At 42.0% G+C, this 18644-nt stretch overlaps 2 protein-coding genes across 2 annotated transcripts in view; one reads left to right on the top strand and one right to left on the bottom strand.

Annotated features, from left to right (window-relative positions):
* Positions 1 to 18644, top strand: part of atp5mf (ATP synthase membrane subunit f) — a 382603-nt gene that overhangs the window by 315568 nt on the left and 48391 nt on the right. The gene's annotated exons all lie outside the window — the stretch shown is intronic.
* slc29a4a (solute carrier family 29 member 4a) overlaps positions 8991 to 18644 on the bottom strand; it is a 33282-nt gene continuing 23628 nt past the window's right edge. Inside the window, exons 9-12 of the mRNA XM_080775533.1 lie at positions 14579 to 14699; positions 12316 to 12503; positions 9971 to 10211; positions 8991 to 9377 (exon numbers count right to left, since the gene is read on the bottom strand). Coding sequence (XP_080631659.1) covers positions 9223 to 9377; positions 9971 to 10211; positions 12316 to 12503; positions 14579 to 14699 — 705 coding nt within the window. The 3' untranslated portion in view covers positions 8991 to 9222. The remainder of the gene's footprint in view (positions 9378 to 9970; positions 10212 to 12315; positions 12504 to 14578; positions 14700 to 18644) is intronic.

Raw genomic sequence — 18644 nt, 5'->3', positions numbered from 1 at the left:
AATATTTTAAGTTTTATCAAATGGTGGTCCGTGGCTCAAATGGCAAATAAATAATGGACCCTGATATGAAAAGGGTCGAGAACCACTGCTTTATAGCAACGAGCATTTTAACACTTCTTTTAACCAAAGAAAATCACTTAACCTAGCTTTAATTACATAAATAAATAAATAAATGTGTAAATTGTCACATAAATAAATAAATACAGTTAATGATGTATTTATATTTCTTTGCTTATTTGTTTATTTTTGCATTTATTTCTTTACGTTTTCATCCATTTATTTTTATATATGGCAGTTTTTGTCCTCCATAGTTTTCAGTGCAGCAGCTCCCTCTGGTGGAAAACAGCGGTCAATACAGTGCTCTAGGCCTATTTAGTTTGACGAGAACCTGAAATAGAATTTAGCCCCTGATTGTTGAAGCAGCAAAGACCTACTGGATGCCGAGACTGCTTTCTTATTTTCACATTTCCATGAGCTATGAGCTATAATGTGATTCTTCCATAAATTGAGTACAAAAGGACCCGAATTTAAACAGACCCCAATATAAACAAGCCAATAGAGGCTTTCTTGGATAAATACTCCTTTGTATTGTACTGTGCTTGACCCATTATTAAAACAGTTTGCAATGCAAACTGTTAATAAAGTATTCAATCAAACAAACAAAACAATTTTAAACAATATGTTGGTTTTAAATGAGGAACATCTGTGTTTAGAGACCACTAAACTGAACACCTTCCACCTCCATACAGGTGTCCCCTGTTTTTACATTGTTCTTTCGTATACTTATTTGTTATTACTTACTTACCTCAACATCAAAGTAGGCCTATGGCAGGTCTGGGACATGCAACTTCTGTGTTGGCAGAGAGAGCATAGACAGTTAGATGTTGTGGCCTATGTTAAGTGTTCTCAGGTGTGTTGTGGCCTATGTTAAGTGTTCTCAGGTGTGTCTCAGAGTTGCAACATGGCGACCAGTGTTGGCAGCACATTGTTATTTTAGTTTTAGTCATAGTCTCTTGAATGGTTTCCATTTAGTTTTAGTCACATTTTAGTCACCCGGAATGTTTTAGTGTTTAGTCTAGTTTTAGTCGACTAAATATCATAAGATTTTAGTCGACTACATCTACAGTTTATTTAGTCGACTGAAATGTATTTTGGCGGGCCTTGATGCCGTCGTAATGACGTTGCCGTTTTTAATTGCTGATAATAGCCGATCTGCAAGCCGATCGCAGCGCGACGCGTTGTGAGCTTGTAGATCTGGTATTTTCAGCATGCAACCAATAGTGTAAAATGACTTATAGTGGATCTCTTGTCCACTAGTCCCTTCCTAACATTTTAGTCTAGTTTGTATTTGTTGACGACGTCAACATATTTAGTCTCAGTTTTAGTCATCATAGCTTAGTTTTCACTTGGTTTCCATTTAGTTGGATGGGAACTGCAAGGTTCCCAGTTCGAACCCGGGGCTCCCACTTGTCAAGCAAGACTCTGAACCCCAAATTGCTCCAGATGAGCAGGTTGGTGCCTTTTCCACCGCCATCGGTGTGTGAATGTAATGCACAGTCTATGTAAAGCGCCTTGGATAAATGATGCACTATTAGCGCACCATTTTAATCAATTGGGTCGACGTGCAACAGGACATATCACACCGCTGGGACGAGCAGAGGACTAAAACCATCGTACCAATTTCTTTATTTTGGCCCACTGTGTATTTCAGTTTGACATCCCTGGTGTATTGGGGGTACATTTTCCTTCTTTCTAGAAAGCCAAACAGACAACAGAAGGTTCAGATCTCATCTGGACAAAACAAGTGGTTTAGAGTTAGACAGGAAACAGCAACGTTGATGTAAAAGATTCCTTTATTAATACAGTAGCTGCAGATACAATAGTTGGCACATGTAGAGTGGTTTTTGTACACAGTGTAGTTCAAAGAAAGCTCATTTGGGTATATTTACAGTACATTTTAAATACAACGTTTCGTTCCATAATCAGCTGCACGATAACAATTTTCAATTTTTTTAACTAAACGCTTTTTTAGTCTGCATTCCTATAGTCAGTGACTGTAAACAGTAGGGGGTTCATGTAACCCACTTAGCTGTATTTTTGTATTTCCTCTAAGATTTTCAGTGTAGCCTGTAGCAGAGTGTAGAGTAGGAGAGTAGCGACACGCTTTGATGTAGCCTATGAGCTATAGTTCCAAACATATGGAACTATCTCATTGAGATAGAATGAACACATTCCAGTGGGAGTCATCGCTAGTGTCGCCACTCTCTTACATTATTACTCTGGCCTGTAGTATGTCCAATTGTTCTTTAAAATGAACAAAAAAAAAAGTTCCAAACCCATTTATTGTGCAAAATAATCATTCTAATCTAATAACATAATTATAATGTTTTTAATTAATAAACATAATATGTATTTTTTCCCCCCACAGCGGTCTTTGGAACCATTCCATCGTTGGGAGATTGAAGATCGGCTATATACAAAATATATAAAATCCTATAGCTTGTAGTTGGGACGGCCCGACCCAGTCTAAGGGCCCGACCCGACCCAGTCTAAGGGCCCGACCCGACCCAGTCTAAGGGCCCGACCCGACCCAGTCTAAGGGCCCGACCCGACCCAGTCTAAGGGCCCGACCCGACCCAGTCTAAGGGCCCGACCCGACCCAGTCACTCAAGGAAAGGAACAGATTTAAACTGAAAAACGTGACGTGTCCTTTTTCTTACTGTACTTCAATCATGTCAGTTATGTTTAGTCAAGCAACACAGTGCGACGGAGTACAAATTAGCTATTAAAATAGCAAGTTAATTGATATTTCTTTCCGACCCATACACTGACACCACACAGCGTACATTCAGGGCGGAGTCACCACCCCCAGAGGGGAAGTTGTGATTTGCTCTCGTTCAACTGCAATGCAATTTGCGGCATTTCCAAAACAATATTGCGCAGAGTAGCAGATTATCAAACGTATTTGCAATGCCATACGTTGAAAGATCTGTTGCCCCGTGGACAAGACAAGGCACGTTATACCTCCGCAAGTTAGATATTATCGGCATAGATGTTTGTCCGTATGTGATTAAGGATTGGAATAAGTTGCATTGGCAGCCATAGAAAATTCTGCCCAGGGTAAAAAAACCGGATGTGACGTTTTTGGGGCGTTCCTGTCTTATGTGGTGTCAGTCTATCTTCAGTGAATTTTTACATTAAAAGATGAATATTATCAAGCTTTTTAAGTATATTAATGGTTCTTACTTTCTTTCTTTTAAACTCAATAATACAGTACAATACAATACAGCCCGCTGCGATCACTTGAGCTAGTGTTTTTTTACAAGTGGCAGTTCACTGTGAAATATTATTTTGTTAAGGTTTATATATCATCTGTGTATATTAATCTCATTCTGTACATTTTCTACACTATGACAACATTTCACAGCATTCAAGTCATACGAGCGTTCAGTTCAGTCTCATATGGTCATGACGACAATAAGTCTTTGTTTACAATACATGAAAAACGCTCCAAAATGGCTCCTTAAAAAAAGGCTCCTTAAAAAAAACTAAAACAACAGAGAAGCAGGACATTATATGACAGGCTGATTGTGAAACCAAGAATGCTAAAACCATAATTTACATGATGTTATGCTTAATTTGCAAATAATAATGTGAAAATAGCAGATCTATATAAGCTCACAGCGCGTCACATGTCTGAAGCATTGTGAGATTGTAGATTCGCTATTTCGGCACTCGTACACAACAGAGCATATAGATCTGTCTTAATGGTGCATCCAGTTCATGCACAGACAGACCTCATTGTGAATCCCATCTCTCCGTTTGTACTAAAGAGAAAATACCCTTAAAACAAATTACGTGCCGAAATGGACTGTAGGCCTACGTACATACCGGTAGGTCTTTAAAGATGAATGTAAGTGAATCATAGATGGTGGGCGAGATTTGAATTAAAATGTCACTCAACGTTTATCTTGATGAGGATTACTTCATAATTTGGTGAAATCGACTCTCTCCGACTCTGCGTTAAACTTACACTCAGGTTTTACTTTGGAGAGAGAGAGACAGAGAAGGAGAGAGAGAGAGAGACAGAGAAGGAGAGAGAGAGAGAGACAGAGAGAGAGAGAAGACATGCATGGAGACACAAGAGAGACTTAAATGTACACTCAGGTTTTACTTTGGAGAGAGAGAGAGAGAGAGAGAGAGAGAGAGAGAGAGAGAGTGAAGACATGCATGGAGACACAAGAGAGAGAGAGAGACTTAAGGCAACATGGTACCATTAGCACAGTGGAGAACACAGTAGCTAGAGGCGGTATCCGGAGAACTCGCCAGTTTTCCAACTCGCCGCGGCGGTTTAGTGCATTTTAGTTTTTACTTCACCTTCATTTAAATTGCATTGAATTGAGAGATAGAGAGAGGATAGCTAGTTGTTCAGAGTTTACACTAGATGAAGTAGGAATGCTAAAGTTTAAACACCAAAGTACCGAAACAATGTAATTAATTAGTAAACAATATCCTGAATTGGTAGGCCTTACTTATCATTGCAGGTATTCTATTCACATACTCAACTTTGTATCATCATCTAGCTAGCAGACCATTTAATTGCACAAAGTAATTTGATCACTTTGTAAATGAACCGTAACATCTGTGGGTTTGACTATACTACACTGATGAAGACAGCATGTTAGCATAACGACGAAGACATTGATGAAGACTTGGTCAACTGGCGAGTTCTCCGCTATCCCTAGAGGCTGGTTCACAAGAGGCCGGACACCATACAGTACAGTACAGTACAGTACAGTACAGTATAGTCAAATCCTCAGTGTGCATTTCACCCAGAGAGAGAGTGTCAAACAATTAGTATTGTTTAAGCCTATATAGTTCAGACCAAAGATTCATGACAAGACGAAAACGCCAAAGCCGGATCCATTAAACACTGTCCTATGACAAGAGGATAAATTAAGCATTGTGTAGAAAACTGGCTATTTAAATCAACACTGAGGACTGTCCTCTGTTTAGCACTCCCTCTCTGCAGGTCCTGCATTCCTTCTACATTCTAGTACTCCCACCCCGACATAATGTAGTGCCCTTCATGGCAAACAGAGTTTCCAGTGAGGTCCATTTTTCATAGTGTAGAAACCCTGAACTCTGCGATATATCAGGGGATTCTAATTGTCGGGAGAAATTCATCAAAGCCAAAAAATAGATTTTTCATAGCGCGCCACCGAGTGGCGCGCGAAGAGCTTGTAGGTGAAAATATTTATTTCAGAAAACTGGAGGATTTAGAAGAGTTCTTTTAAATTTCGAGGTCAGGCCTAAATGGGCTAGAAAGAACCACCATTGTGTTATATTATATATCTCTTTCACAACAGCAATGGTCCCTGAAAATATGGAAATTGTGAGACATGTGAAGTGTACAGTAATAATATACAGCATGTACTGTCTGTATGTGACCGGCAATGACATCCCGTTTTCCTCGAAAACCAACGACCGCAGCAGTGCCCCATCCTTCCAGTCCAGAGGAAGGCCATTCATTAACACAGACAAACACGGTCACCAGCAGCACACACACAGACTTAAGCAAAAAAATAATCCTTTACAGTAACTGTACACATGTCTGTTAAGACCACAGAGACCATCATTACACTTTGTGAGACATTCAAAAGGACCAGCGTTCACATGTTGTGATGCTAGCTCGTGTGTGTATAGGTGGTGCTACTTGACTGGCATTCGTGGCAGTGACTGCGATACTTGGCCGTGAATCACAGAATAATATGCATCTAAAGCCGACATCCAAGAAATATATTTGAATACAGAGTGTTAGAAACATGTCTGCCGGCTGTCGGGTATAGAAGTGGTCACTATAAAAAGATCCAAATCACACACTTTTACCGGTCAAAGTATGTTTTCAATGCCAACATGTAGAGCAGGTGTTCCCAAACTTTTTTGGACCAGAATGTGTGAATGTGTACGTCTAAGTGTAGACGTCTAAATGTGTACGTCTTCTCTTATGGGGGTCCCTGGCATATCTTTTCAAATGGGGGTCCACGGGCTAAGTAGTGTCAATTTGGGGGTCCTTGACATGAAAAAGTTTGGGAACCACTGCTTTAAACACTTTAGCACTTTATGAACATGAACAAAATAGATGGGTCCCCCCTGGAACTCCCTCAGGTACCCCTGGGGGTCCCCGGACCCCACTTTGGGAACCACTGGTGTAGAGAACACACATACTGTACATCCACGACTGCGTGGCTCACAGTGAAAATGTTCAGGTTGCTTGTTCAAGCCTTAAGCCATTCTGACCTGAGATCAGATTCATACGAGGTTTCCACTGGACACACACTGGTCTGATTAACCCATTCTGACCTGAGATCAGATTCTAAAAATGTCAGTCGTTCTTCGATTTTTCAAAAATAGCAGACCTACAAGCTCGTAGCGCGCCACTCGGTGGCGCGCTATGAGCTTGTAGATCTGCTATTTTTCAATAGCTAAAGCATAACATGACGCTAACACCAAAATGGGTTCCCGTTCAGAATGGGTTAAGCTCTTAACCTTAGAACCTACATTATGGCAGAAACAGTGACCTTCTACAGTACATCTGAAATGAGCTCCATCAGCTCTCACCTCGTCATTTGCGTTAGTCTGGGCCCACCGCCATTAGCGTAGATTCATGCCAGAGCGGGTCTTTTATAGTGCTTCTGCTACTCACATTAGCACTGATGATGATGTCAACAAGACTGGAGCGCGCCATCTTGAATTTCTCGTGCCCCCGTCCGTGTCCACTGCTATCTGTCTCATTCAATCGCCTTTATGGTCAAATTCCTTGTCCCAGATGGCATTTCTGGTCAAAACAAGGTTTATTTCCGCAGGCCCATAGCCGACGCTGTGATGCTCGCGATTTCTCACGGGTGATCGGGAGACCGGGAGTGGATTGCGACAACACACACACACAGAGTATAAGTAACATTAGTAACATCCGGTTACGCGTTTTGGCTCTTCAAGATAAGGGTTGAAACAGGGGGAAAATGATGTAATGGCAATACGAGGTGAATTAACCCATTTTGGACTGAGGTCGATTAAAAAAAAAAAAGGCTTCTAAATAAATAAATGAATCTGAAAAACCTATGTTTCTGTGTCAGTTGGTGCTCAACCTTTTTAATGTCAAGGACCCCCAGAATGATCTCTATTGGGCCACGGACCTCCATCTCAAAATATGTCGTTCCAGGGACCCCCCCCAGAAGCAAATATTTTAGTTAAAAAAGTTCGCTCTGAAATATATATTCAATGATTTGCGCCACATTTTAACGACTTTTCAAAAATAGCAGACCTACAAGCTTGTAGATCTGCTATTTATCCATAGCTAAATTATAACATAATGTTTAAAACACCAAAAGGGGTCCAAAATGGGTTATTAATTAATTAATCCTGGCGGGGGAAAACACACTGAGCTACATAGACGTAGATGTACTCTACTAGGTTTTCTCTACTGTACTCTACTATGTGTTTCTCCAAGTGCTTCTCAAGCTTTTCCCTGTAAAATGGCTCACAAGAAAATGACATTGAAGTTGTGGGGCTTATTTAATGGACAACACAGACCAGCATTATCTGAAGCACTGAAGTCTACTGAGCCACAGCAGGATGGATGCACCTCCATGTGGGTTTCAATTAAGAGCTTTTTAAGCTTTTCCTCTGGAAATTGGCTCTCAAAAGATATTTAAATCAATAAATGTATATGAGTTTTTGGAGCTTGAATAAACAACCCTTATAGCGTCTTTTTTCTGCCAAATGCTGACCACACTGACTGTGTGGCCACTGGGACGACTGACACAAGATGGATGGTTTCTCCAAAGAGCTTTTAATGCCTTTTCCTTTCCTCAGTTAAAATCCAAGCACACAGATGTAAAAGAATAATATGGCAAAAAGCTTCAGTGTTCATTTAACCATTGGGGGCAGCGGTGGCCGAACGGTTTGCGGAGCGGTCTTGATATCGGAAAGGATATATTACGGGGATAGTTCGTATCCCCGGACCGGCACGTTAAAAAAACCACCGCTGAAGTGCCCTTGAGCAAGGCATTGAACCTCTACCATGAAATGTTCTATGAGCAGGGCCTGGGCTTTAAACAAGTTCTTGAGCTTAGTCCAGTTACCCTGGGTAAACATAGTAGCTTTCCTTTCCTTTCCATGAGAACGTACTCTTAAACTCTGCCATGTGAAAAATGAAGAAAATGTTCGACACTGTCCATACTGTCTGTGACGTGCGCGTATATGCGAGTATCGGTCGAGTGGCGCTGTCGCTATGTCTGCCACGAACATCAGTCAAGTGGCACAAGTCAGGCACACGCATCCTGACGTTGTAAAGCCTATAGCTGGAGGTTTAGCTATCCACAGTTCCTATAATTCAAAGTACAGTATATCCCCAACCATTGTTCGAGGTCACTAGGCCAGCAGTCGAGGCCCACAGAGGCAGGTTTTTTGGATAATGTGGGTCCAGTGGAGAATGGTGGTAATGGAGAGACATCCATTCCATTCCAACGGTCACTATAGTGTGCATGTCACACTTTCCTTTCTGTCATTCAAGTCTTCTTTTCTTTTTTTTCCCCAGGCAGAATTTCAAACAATTGAGTTTCTCTGCGTTGCTTTGGTCTGCAGGCCTTATCTCTGTTAATAGGCCTCACTCACACTGTTGCAACATGCATACACCATTTGTTAGCAGACCTACAAGCTCGTAGCGCGCCACTCGGTGGCGCGCTATGAGCTTGTAGATCTGCTATTTTTAAATAGCTAAAGCATAACGTAAATGCTAACACCAAAAGGGGTTCCATTTCCAATGGAAGTCACATGGTTTGACAAAACATTTTAGTTTGACGGCTGTGTGCAAAAATGTTTTGTCAAACCACGTGACTTCCATTAGAAATGCAGGCCATTAAACACAGACAAGACACAAGATCAAATGTTGTATGCATGTTGCAACAGTGAGTGAGGCCTTTGGTATATGCTAGCACTAACATTCACTGCACGGTATTTAGACTTGATATTCGACTGCAGCTTGATGGTGCTCCACTGTCGTCTTTGCAGGTGGTTATTTAATTTGTCTTCTTGTATTTTCTGTGGCTGGGAAAACTCCCCACTGTAGGTTTCAGTGTGTGTGTGTGTGTGTGTGTGTGTGTGTGTGTGTGTGTGTGTGTGTGTGTGTGTGTGTGTGTGTGTGTGTGTGCGTGTGTGTGTTCAATACCCTGTGTAATTCCTGGTGGTGGGGGGTCCGTGTTGATGCAGAGAGGGGAGGTGTACCCCCGACCCCGGGACAGTGAAGCTGTACGCTGCATAGGCCACGGCCGAACCCAACATGAGGCCTGACATGTAGGACACGGTCATAGTGTTCCCTAGAGAGAATGAGAGACACATTTTACATCTTTATTTGACATTTCACATTTGACATTTTACAAGACATGTCTTGAACACAAACAATAGTGGATGCGCAAACTTGAGAAAACTCTACAAGTGCTTCAGGATCCAGATCACAGGATACAGAAAGCATCGCCTTCTCCATATATGGCGACTGCCAATTATTGCAGACACTGAACAGAATTTTGCCGATGCCTGATCAGCTCTCGGCTTATTGGGGCATGCCTGCAATCTGCAGGCCCCTCACCACTGACACCACTGACTACAATTTACAATTTAGGCATTTAGCAGACTTAATCCAGAGCGACTTACATTAAGCAAGAACAAAAAGCATGGGGAATACATCACATAAAAACATTTATCATGAAACATGCGTAAGCTAAGAAAGTAACAGTGGAATATCTATAATGAAACTATACATATAAGCTATACATCTATACTACTATGAGACACATCTACAAGCTCTACAAGCTCACAACGTGACGCGTTAGTTTTTCAAAAAAGGTAGTCGACGAACATAGTTTTAGTCGACGAAAACAACTGATTATTATTATTATTATTTGTGTTATACCTGCCAGCTCCCTCTGCTCGGGCGGCACCTTGCCCGCCGCCAGGATCATGGGCACGGAGCCGAAGTATCCGTTGGTCACGCCCATGAAGAGGGAGAAGAGGCAGGGCCAGGCGGGGTGGGACAGCGTGGGCGCGTGCACCGGGTACACGCACATGACGAACAGGGGGATGAAGACCACCCGCAGGCAGGAGAAGAACAGCAGGCGGCCGCCCGGCCACTCGTACGGCAACGCCGCCAGGATCTGGGGGAGGAAATAGTTAATTATTATTAACCCATTCTGGACGGGTGGGAACCCCCTTTGGTGTTTTAACCCATTCTGACCTGAGATCAGATTCACACGAGGTTTCCACTGGACACACACTGGTCTGATTAACCCATTCTGACCTGAGATCAGATTTAAAAAAAATGTCAGTCGTTCTTCGATTTTTCAAAAATAGCAGACCTACAAGCTCGTAGCGCGCCACTCGGTGGCGCGCTACGATCTGCTATTTTTCTTACATTTTTACATATTTTTGGGGGTCCTTGACATGAAAATGTTTGAGAACGACGGACATAGAAACATAGATTTTTCAGAAGACTGTCAAGATTTAGAAGACATTTGTAGAATCTTTTCTCAGGTCTAAATGGGTTAATCCATTAATAAAAATAAAAAGTCTTCTAATTCACAGTTTTCTGAAAAACCTTGTTTCTGTATCAGTGCTGCTCAAACTGTGTGTGTGTGTGTGTGTGTGTGTGTGTGTGTGTGTGTGTGTGTGTGTGTGTGTGTGTGTGTGTGTGTATGTGTGTGCGTGCGTGCGTGTTAGGTATAGATTTTTGCATGTTTCCCATCATAATCCCGAGTTGCACATTCGGTACCTTCAAAACAATATTTCTAACCTATTTTTAATGTGCCTTCTGGCTCCTGAGAAAGCGCTGGCATGAATATCATTCCTCCCCCCCCCCCCACTCCACTCCAGTCCTCTCCTCGTACTGCCTTATCAGGAATTCATCCTCCCGTTTCTAAATGTGTCCTTAGTTTCCCTCTCCTTCCTTATCTTCCCCCGTTTCAACACAAATGCTACATTTGCCACGAGGACATTAAAACCAAGCATACAACCCAGAAGAATCTCACTCAGCCAATCCTACTTCTGCTTTAACCCGTTTAGGCCTAAAAAAAAAAAAAAAAAAAAGAATGTCTTCAAAATCCTGACCTCATGTTCTGTGCTCAATATTTCATGTCAAGGACCCCAAAAAGTATATGTAATATGCCTCCGCTCCCCCCCATCGGAAAATATGTCGTTCCAGGGAACCTCCACCAGAAGAAAAGATTTGTCCTGTCAGGTGTAAAGGAGCAACTTGGACACTCAAGCATGAAGGAAGCATGAGTTCAAGTCCGTTGCTCTCCCCAGGTTGGTGGAGGGTGTGTAGAGCCCAGGATCACATTTAGATGATTGACACAGGGGTGAAAAATGGGTTACAAAATCGTGGGATAAAAAATATATTGAGAAGCAAAGATTTGAGTTAAAATGTTCACTCTGTAAAAATATATAATATATTCAAAGATTTGTGTCACATTTTCTCGATTTCTCACAAATAGCAGACCTATACAAGCTCATGAGCTTGTAGATCTGCTATTTTTCCAACAGCTAAAGCATAACAAAACCCCAAAAGGGGTTCCCGCCCAGAATGGCTTAAAAGTCAGAGTAAGACTCAAGGACAGGAGATAAGGTTTAATTTAAGCGAATATGCAGATAACTTGAATTCTCTTACAATGACAGCCAACTATTCCTCCTTACTGTCAGGCTTAATAAATGACTATACTTTACGAGGTCAAGTCCTGTGCTAATTAATGTGAAAGAAGGAATGCTTAGTCTCCTCATAAAAATAAAAAAAAGCCTATTTTTCTGCCAAGTGGAGTTTGATGAATAAGTGGAAATGCAAAGGGGGGAAAGTTAAGTTGGCCTGGATATGGAAGTGGCTTCGTGAGCACTCGATAAGTTAAAGATTTAAATCTCCCTAATAGTGTTCTTTTTTAGTACACTACTGCAATCTGTAAGATCTGGGATTAGAACCCAATTTTTCGATTTGCTGAGCTAAGAGGTGAAAAGCGAGTGTGGGCATGTCATGTTCCTCAGACAAAACTAATGACCAAAGGCGATCAAAGGTGTACAACTACAGCCTGTGTACAACAACTACAGCCTGTGTACATTAACTACCGCCTGTGTACATGAACTACAGCCTGTGTACAACAACTACAGCCTGTGTACATTAACTACAGCCTGTGTACATTAACTACAGCCTGTGTACATTAACTACAGCCTGTGTACATTAACTACAGCCTGTGTACATTAACTACATAGCCTCACCTTGCCGACAAAGTCCGACATGTTGAAGATGGCCATGATGAGGATGGGCAGCCACTCCCCCAGGGTGGGGTTGCGTATCTCGGACTCCAGGCCGGGGAAGAGACACAGCGTGATGCTGTAGGTCACCGCGATGGACAGCATGTAGGTCCAGATCACACGGGACACCAGGTACCGATGCAGGATCATATCTGATTGGAGGACGGAGAGCAGGTGATGGAGGAGAGAGAGAGAGACAGAGTTACACTTCTTAACACAATGTAAAAACTACACAAATATTAGAGAGGAGTTCTTCCCAAAATTTGAAACAAATTTCCCAGAATTCCGAAGTATGACAGAAAGGGGAAAATTACCACTCCTTCTGGGGGAACAGAAAGAATGTGCAAGTTTTGGCTGCAAAAATATGTCAATTCCTGTCACAAGAAAAGGGACAACCAGTAGGACACACATACAGTATGCCATGTTTTATCACAACCTGCTTTATTTTATTTTTATTTATTTTTTCATGTCATTGATATTATGTTATGTTGTTGTTTGTCATATCTGTGATTGTGCTTTGGCAACACTTGTAAAATGTCATGCCAATAAAGCCTGTTGAATTGAATTGAATTGAATTGAATTGAATTGAATTGAATTGAGAGAGAGAGAGAGAGAGAGAGAGAGAGAGAGAGAGAGAGAGAGAGAGAGAGAGAGAGAGAGAGAGAGAGAGAGAGAGAGAGTTGATTTCGTAGACGAATGCCATGATGAAAAATGTTCGTTGACTACCGTTTCTTTCACTGACGAAAACTAAATGAGAACTCTTAAAGCTATGAGCCTGTGATGACTAAAACTAAGACTAAATATATTGACAATTTTCGGCAACAGATAAAAACTAGACTAAAATGTTATAGGGAGGGACTAGTGGACAAGAGATCCAGTATCAGTATAAGACACAAGTCACTTTAGTTTACACATTGGTTGCATGCTGAAAACAGCAGATCTACAAGCTCACAACACGTTGCGCTGCGACCAGGGGGGCAGTCAGACAGATATTTTGTGAAGCCACTAAGGAAATGAAAGTTCATATAATGGCCTGTTGTGGCGCTGTCATTGGGCCCAGAAAAACCCATATCCCCATAGAAGTCCATGTATTTGGGCCCAACTTCACCTAGACTGTATTACCTTAATAAACATGGTCATGAATACTTTCTGCTTCCAGTCACTAGTTTAAAGTCTCATTTCTAATGTCATAATATTATTTTTGGAAAATGATGGTCCCATTTATAAAAAAAATAAAGTCGTGCATGTTCTGAGGGGCGTGGCTACCGTTACAGTCTATGATCGGGATCCCCCACCCACTCGAGTCAAAATAAAAACCAACGAAGAAGAAGGGGGGAAGTCCCGCCTCGTTGTCTGGGCCAGCCAATGGGCCAGCTGGGCCCAAACGGATCTAGAAAGATGGTGACTTCCATTGCAAGGACTGACTGGCTTCATTTTATGTTCATGTTAGACCCGGAGAACGCTTTGTCCATATTTTTTACAGTCTATGGCTGCGACGCGCTGTTGAGCTTGTAGACGGGCTATTTTCAGCAAGTGTAAAATCTGCCATTAAGGCCCGCCAAAATACATTTTAGTCGACTAAAACTAGACTAAGACTAAAACATTCCAGGTGACTAAAATGTGACTAAAACTAAATGAAAACTATTTAAAACTAAAATCAAGATTTGCTGTCAAAAACAACACAGAGAGAGACACACACACACACAGAGATATAGGGAGAGGAAGTACACTGACTCGACTGAGGCCCCTTTTCCACCGGTTGGTTCCCAATGGGAACCGGTTCAGTTCTTTTTGGTTCTTAGTCCATGAGCCAGAGCTCCAAAATTGAAACATTAATAATTATGAATTGAGTGTGCAAAACCATACCTATATTAAATCATTATCACCATGAAACTTCCCCAATTGAGTACTTACACGAAGACAATGATTTATATTGTATTACAAATTTTACATTTTTAAATATGCAAATGAGGCATTGTGTAGGAAAATATTGGAAAATAATCGAAAATATGAAAAAGCTACTACTGTGGAAGGGTTATCATGTATTAATTTACTTGTATTGATCCTACAAACAATTTAATATAGGGTATAGTTTGCCCACCAATTTTGGAGTTCTGGCTCATGGACTAAAAACCAAAAAGAAGTGAACCGGTTCCCATTGGGAACCAAGCGGTGGAAAAGGGGTCTGAGAGAGAGACAGAGAGAGAGAGAGAGAGAGAGAAGTTACCCCGGACTCCAGGCCAGCTCCTCTTCATCTTGGCTTTGGGAGCGTCGAAGCGTACGTAGGTCCCTCCTGCAAAGTCATCGCCGGTCTCTTCTGTGGGCGACACTCCCTGTCCTCCATTACCCTGAACATGAACGAAGAGAGAGAGACGGCCAGTGAGAGCAATCATCCTGTGACAACATCCATACACATCCATACACATCATCCATACACAACATCCATACACATTCCCTGTTGTGTTGGTTCCCAGCAGGAGTCAAACACATATTGTTGTTGGGCAGAAACCCAAGCTCTAGTCTTAACCCATTCTGACCCGAGATCAGATTCTAAAAATGTCTTCTACATCCCGACAGTTTTTTGAAAAAGCTATGTTTCTATGTCAGTCGTTCTTCGATTAAAAAAAAAAATAGCAGACCTACAAGCTCGTAGCGCGCCACTCGGTGGCGCGCTATGAGCTTGTAGATCTGCTATTTTTCAATAGCTAAAGCATAACATAATGCTAACACCAAAAGGGGTTTCCGCCCAAAATGGGTTTAAGCAAATGAACATCTTTTAACCTGGTTTAACCTATTCTTGGGTATCTCATCATTACAGGCAAAAAAAGTAAAAAAGAAAATGAAAAGGAAGATCTAATCTAAAACATCTAATTAATAACTATAAATAAATGCCGTCTCTGTGTGTACTGTACGTCTGTATAATCCACGTATACAGTAACTCCAGAACCGTTCACCCCACCCACTTCAAATTCGACACACGCGTTCCACACCACCACCGCCACCACAAGGGGTCACTGCAGTGCCCGGTGTCGAGTCGGTCGGTTGGTCGGACCCACCCACGGTGTCCAGGACCAGAACCGCCCCAAAAAGGCCTCTCTCTGCCCGGGCTCTGGACCGGGCCCCTGCCCAGCGTCCATATATGGAGCCTGTTCTGACCTCACAACACTCCATTATATAGAAATAAAGGGACACAGAAATCTAACATCGTTCTGAAGTGGGGCATAAAAAAGGGACACACTAGACATAATATCCAACTTGCATCATTCAGTATAGGCCAGTGACCTCTGACCTCTGTCCTCCATAATTATTTGTACAATAGGAAAGATCAGATCTTCCGATAAACTTGAGAAAATTGCTTTCTCAACTTTCTCAACAGGGCTTTGTTTCAGGGACTGCAAGGATGAAAACAGACCGACCGAGGCAGAGAATGAATGCTAAAATGAGATTATCTTTGAACAAACTATATTAGAGATACACAGTAGTTTATCCCACACAGTGAGCGAAGACATTATTCTCCCGTGAACTCAAGCACAAGCACACGCACACACAACACGCACAAAGTCACACACGCACACAGTCACACACACACACACACACACACACACACGCACACACAACACTCACACGGTTTCCCGTCCGAGCCTGACATTGGTTTTTATAGAGACAACCATTAAAGTGAATAGTGGCCAGGTCCTGCAGGCTGACGTAACCCTGTTAGTGGGAGACAAGCCACCGCTGATACATGATGGCAATAAGCCAGAGAACAACTCTATTTACACATACTATAGTGTCTCTCTCTCTGTCTGTCTGTCTGTCTGTCTCTGTGTCTGTCTCTATCTGTCTGTCTGTCTGTCTGTCTCTCTCTCTCTGTCTCTATCTCTCTCTCTCTCTCTCTCCGTCTCCCTCACATTCTTCCCACAATTCCTCTCTTTTTGTGTCTCTCCTTTTCGCTCTCATTTTCCCAGGTTTTTGCATATTATGCACATCGGAATAAACATGAACACACGGAAAATCACGGAACCATCGCACGCACGCACACACAGACGAGTGGGAGGAGGGAGCCGCGATGAGAGAGAGAGAGAGAGAGAGAGAGTAGAGATCCATTAGTTGATTATAGGTAGTCGTGGCCCGGCCAGAAGGCACCACTCTGCTTGATTATGCTCTAATGCAGAGCAGCTGAGCAGTTCTTCCCTCCTCCCCGGACAAAGAACTCCCTGAATCAGCATGCAGACTCTGAGACCTGGGCTACTGTATATACACACGTATATGGATCTTTCTTTTGCTAAACGCAATTTTTGGTGTGTGTTTATTGGGCCTTTCGGCCGAACACGCAAACGCCGTGTTCCGGGTCAGTGGATCTGTGTAGTCATGAGAAACTTTTGAGCTTTTTGAGAAACGACGACGTCACGGCTCATTTAGCGCATATCTTTTTTTTTTACTATAATAATTAGGTGATAAATGCAGCCTGTGCTGTCTGTGCCTGCATGGAAACTATACACGGATATCTATCCGATTGTTCATGTTTATTAGATCATCACCGTTAGCAACTTTTAAAACGTTATCATAATTATGTTGCATCAACTGCAGCGAGCAAAGCCTCTGCTCTGCTGCATCCAATAATAAATATGTCAGCATACTGTAATCCTACTGTAGTCCAGTTGCGGAACTGGTGGTTTAATTTGTATTGGTGCCGAGTGCGAAGCTTGAACAATAGGTTAATAGAGCGTCGCAGTCCCGCCCCCTCGAGAGACCCGGAAAATAAATCGCCGTTCATTTTCCTCATAGGCATTTCTTAAAGTATTTACTTAAAGACGGTTACGCCGCGGACAAAGCCAACTCGGATCGAGACAAATCATGACAATGAACACAATATTTTGGGGCCGATCAAATCATTAGAAAGAAGAAAATAAAGGCAGGAGACAGACAACACTATTTGTTTTGTTTTTCTTCTTATAAATTATTTTATCGGCCCCAAAACATTGTGTTCATTGTCACGATTTGTCACGATCCGAGTTGGCTTTGTCCGCGGCGTAACCGTCTTTAAATAAATACTTTAAGAAATGCCTATGAGGAAAAATGCATTGAGATTAATTTCCTGGGCCACTCGTTGTTCTGAAAGGGGGAGGGACTGCGACGCTCTATTGCGGACCTCTACAGAGAAAGGACCCAGGCCAAATGCCATTGCGCAGTACACCAACAACCAGTCTATATGGGTGGTGTGTGCATAGCCATGTGAAAGGATTCCAGTGCCGTATTTTGCTCTCCATTTCATGGTCAAGGAGAGAGAGAGAGAGAGTAGTCAAGTATTCAATTAGTGGTGGAGACAGAGCTCCACTTCTTGACTGCATGTGAAAAGTATGAACATATCAGAGAAGAATACTACACTAAATTCACAGAAATAATAACAAAAACAAGGATACAGTTTGACTCTATCCAGGCAATCCCCTACTTATTAGGTGAAAAGGCTGAATGTTCTGCAGGTTGGCAGCAAAATATGGATCAGCCTGCCACAAAATGAGGGACAATGGGTGAACACCATAAGTCTACTACAATTAATAGATCAATGTAATTTGGTTTATGTTTTTCCCTTGTCTTGTTTATATTATTTGTTCTGATTCTGATTATGTATAATTTATTATTTTGTTTCATACACTGTATGTAATGCTTTGGCAATATAAGAATGCTTGTCATGCCAATAAAGTATATTTGAATTGAATTGAATTGAATTGAATTGAATTGAGAGAGAGGTGTGAATGCAATCGCATCAAATAGCGTGGTTCAGTGATGCTTGTGGAACTCGACTTCGTCTCGTTCCTGACCGCATCACTGTCGTGGCAATAATCACGTTAAACCAACACCCTCCAGTGTAATATTGATTAATCGAAGCACAGGCATTTCTGTGTGTGATTCTTAGACTAAAGGGAACTGTGGTAAAGTCTGTGCTTTCCAAGACGGTAACCGTGAGTCCATTCTAGCGTTTAGCAAAACAAGCAACAAAAAAGAAAATCATCCAATATGAATTGTTTGTATTTGTCATTTGTTCCAATATCCAGGAGGCGTACTGTATGGCCCTGTTTGGCTCACATCATAAAACCCAGAGGGTTACTGTGATGGAATTGCTATTTGGTTGTTGTCACACGATAAATGTAATACATTTTAATGCTACTTCAAAGATGGACATCCTGCTCCGCCGAAAAACACAATTTGCCGGACGAATCTGCTCTCAGATCAGATAATCCTAGATTCACAGACAACCGAAGGACACAGGGCACGCACGCATACACACACACACA

This window comes from Protomyctophum bolini, assembly GCF_963924005.1.
Source record: "Protomyctophum bolini genome assembly, chromosome: 11".
Classification (NCBI taxonomy): domain Eukaryota; kingdom Metazoa; phylum Chordata; class Actinopteri; order Myctophiformes; family Myctophidae; genus Protomyctophum; species Protomyctophum bolini.
This window is presented reverse-complemented; position numbering and strand designations above follow the sequence as displayed.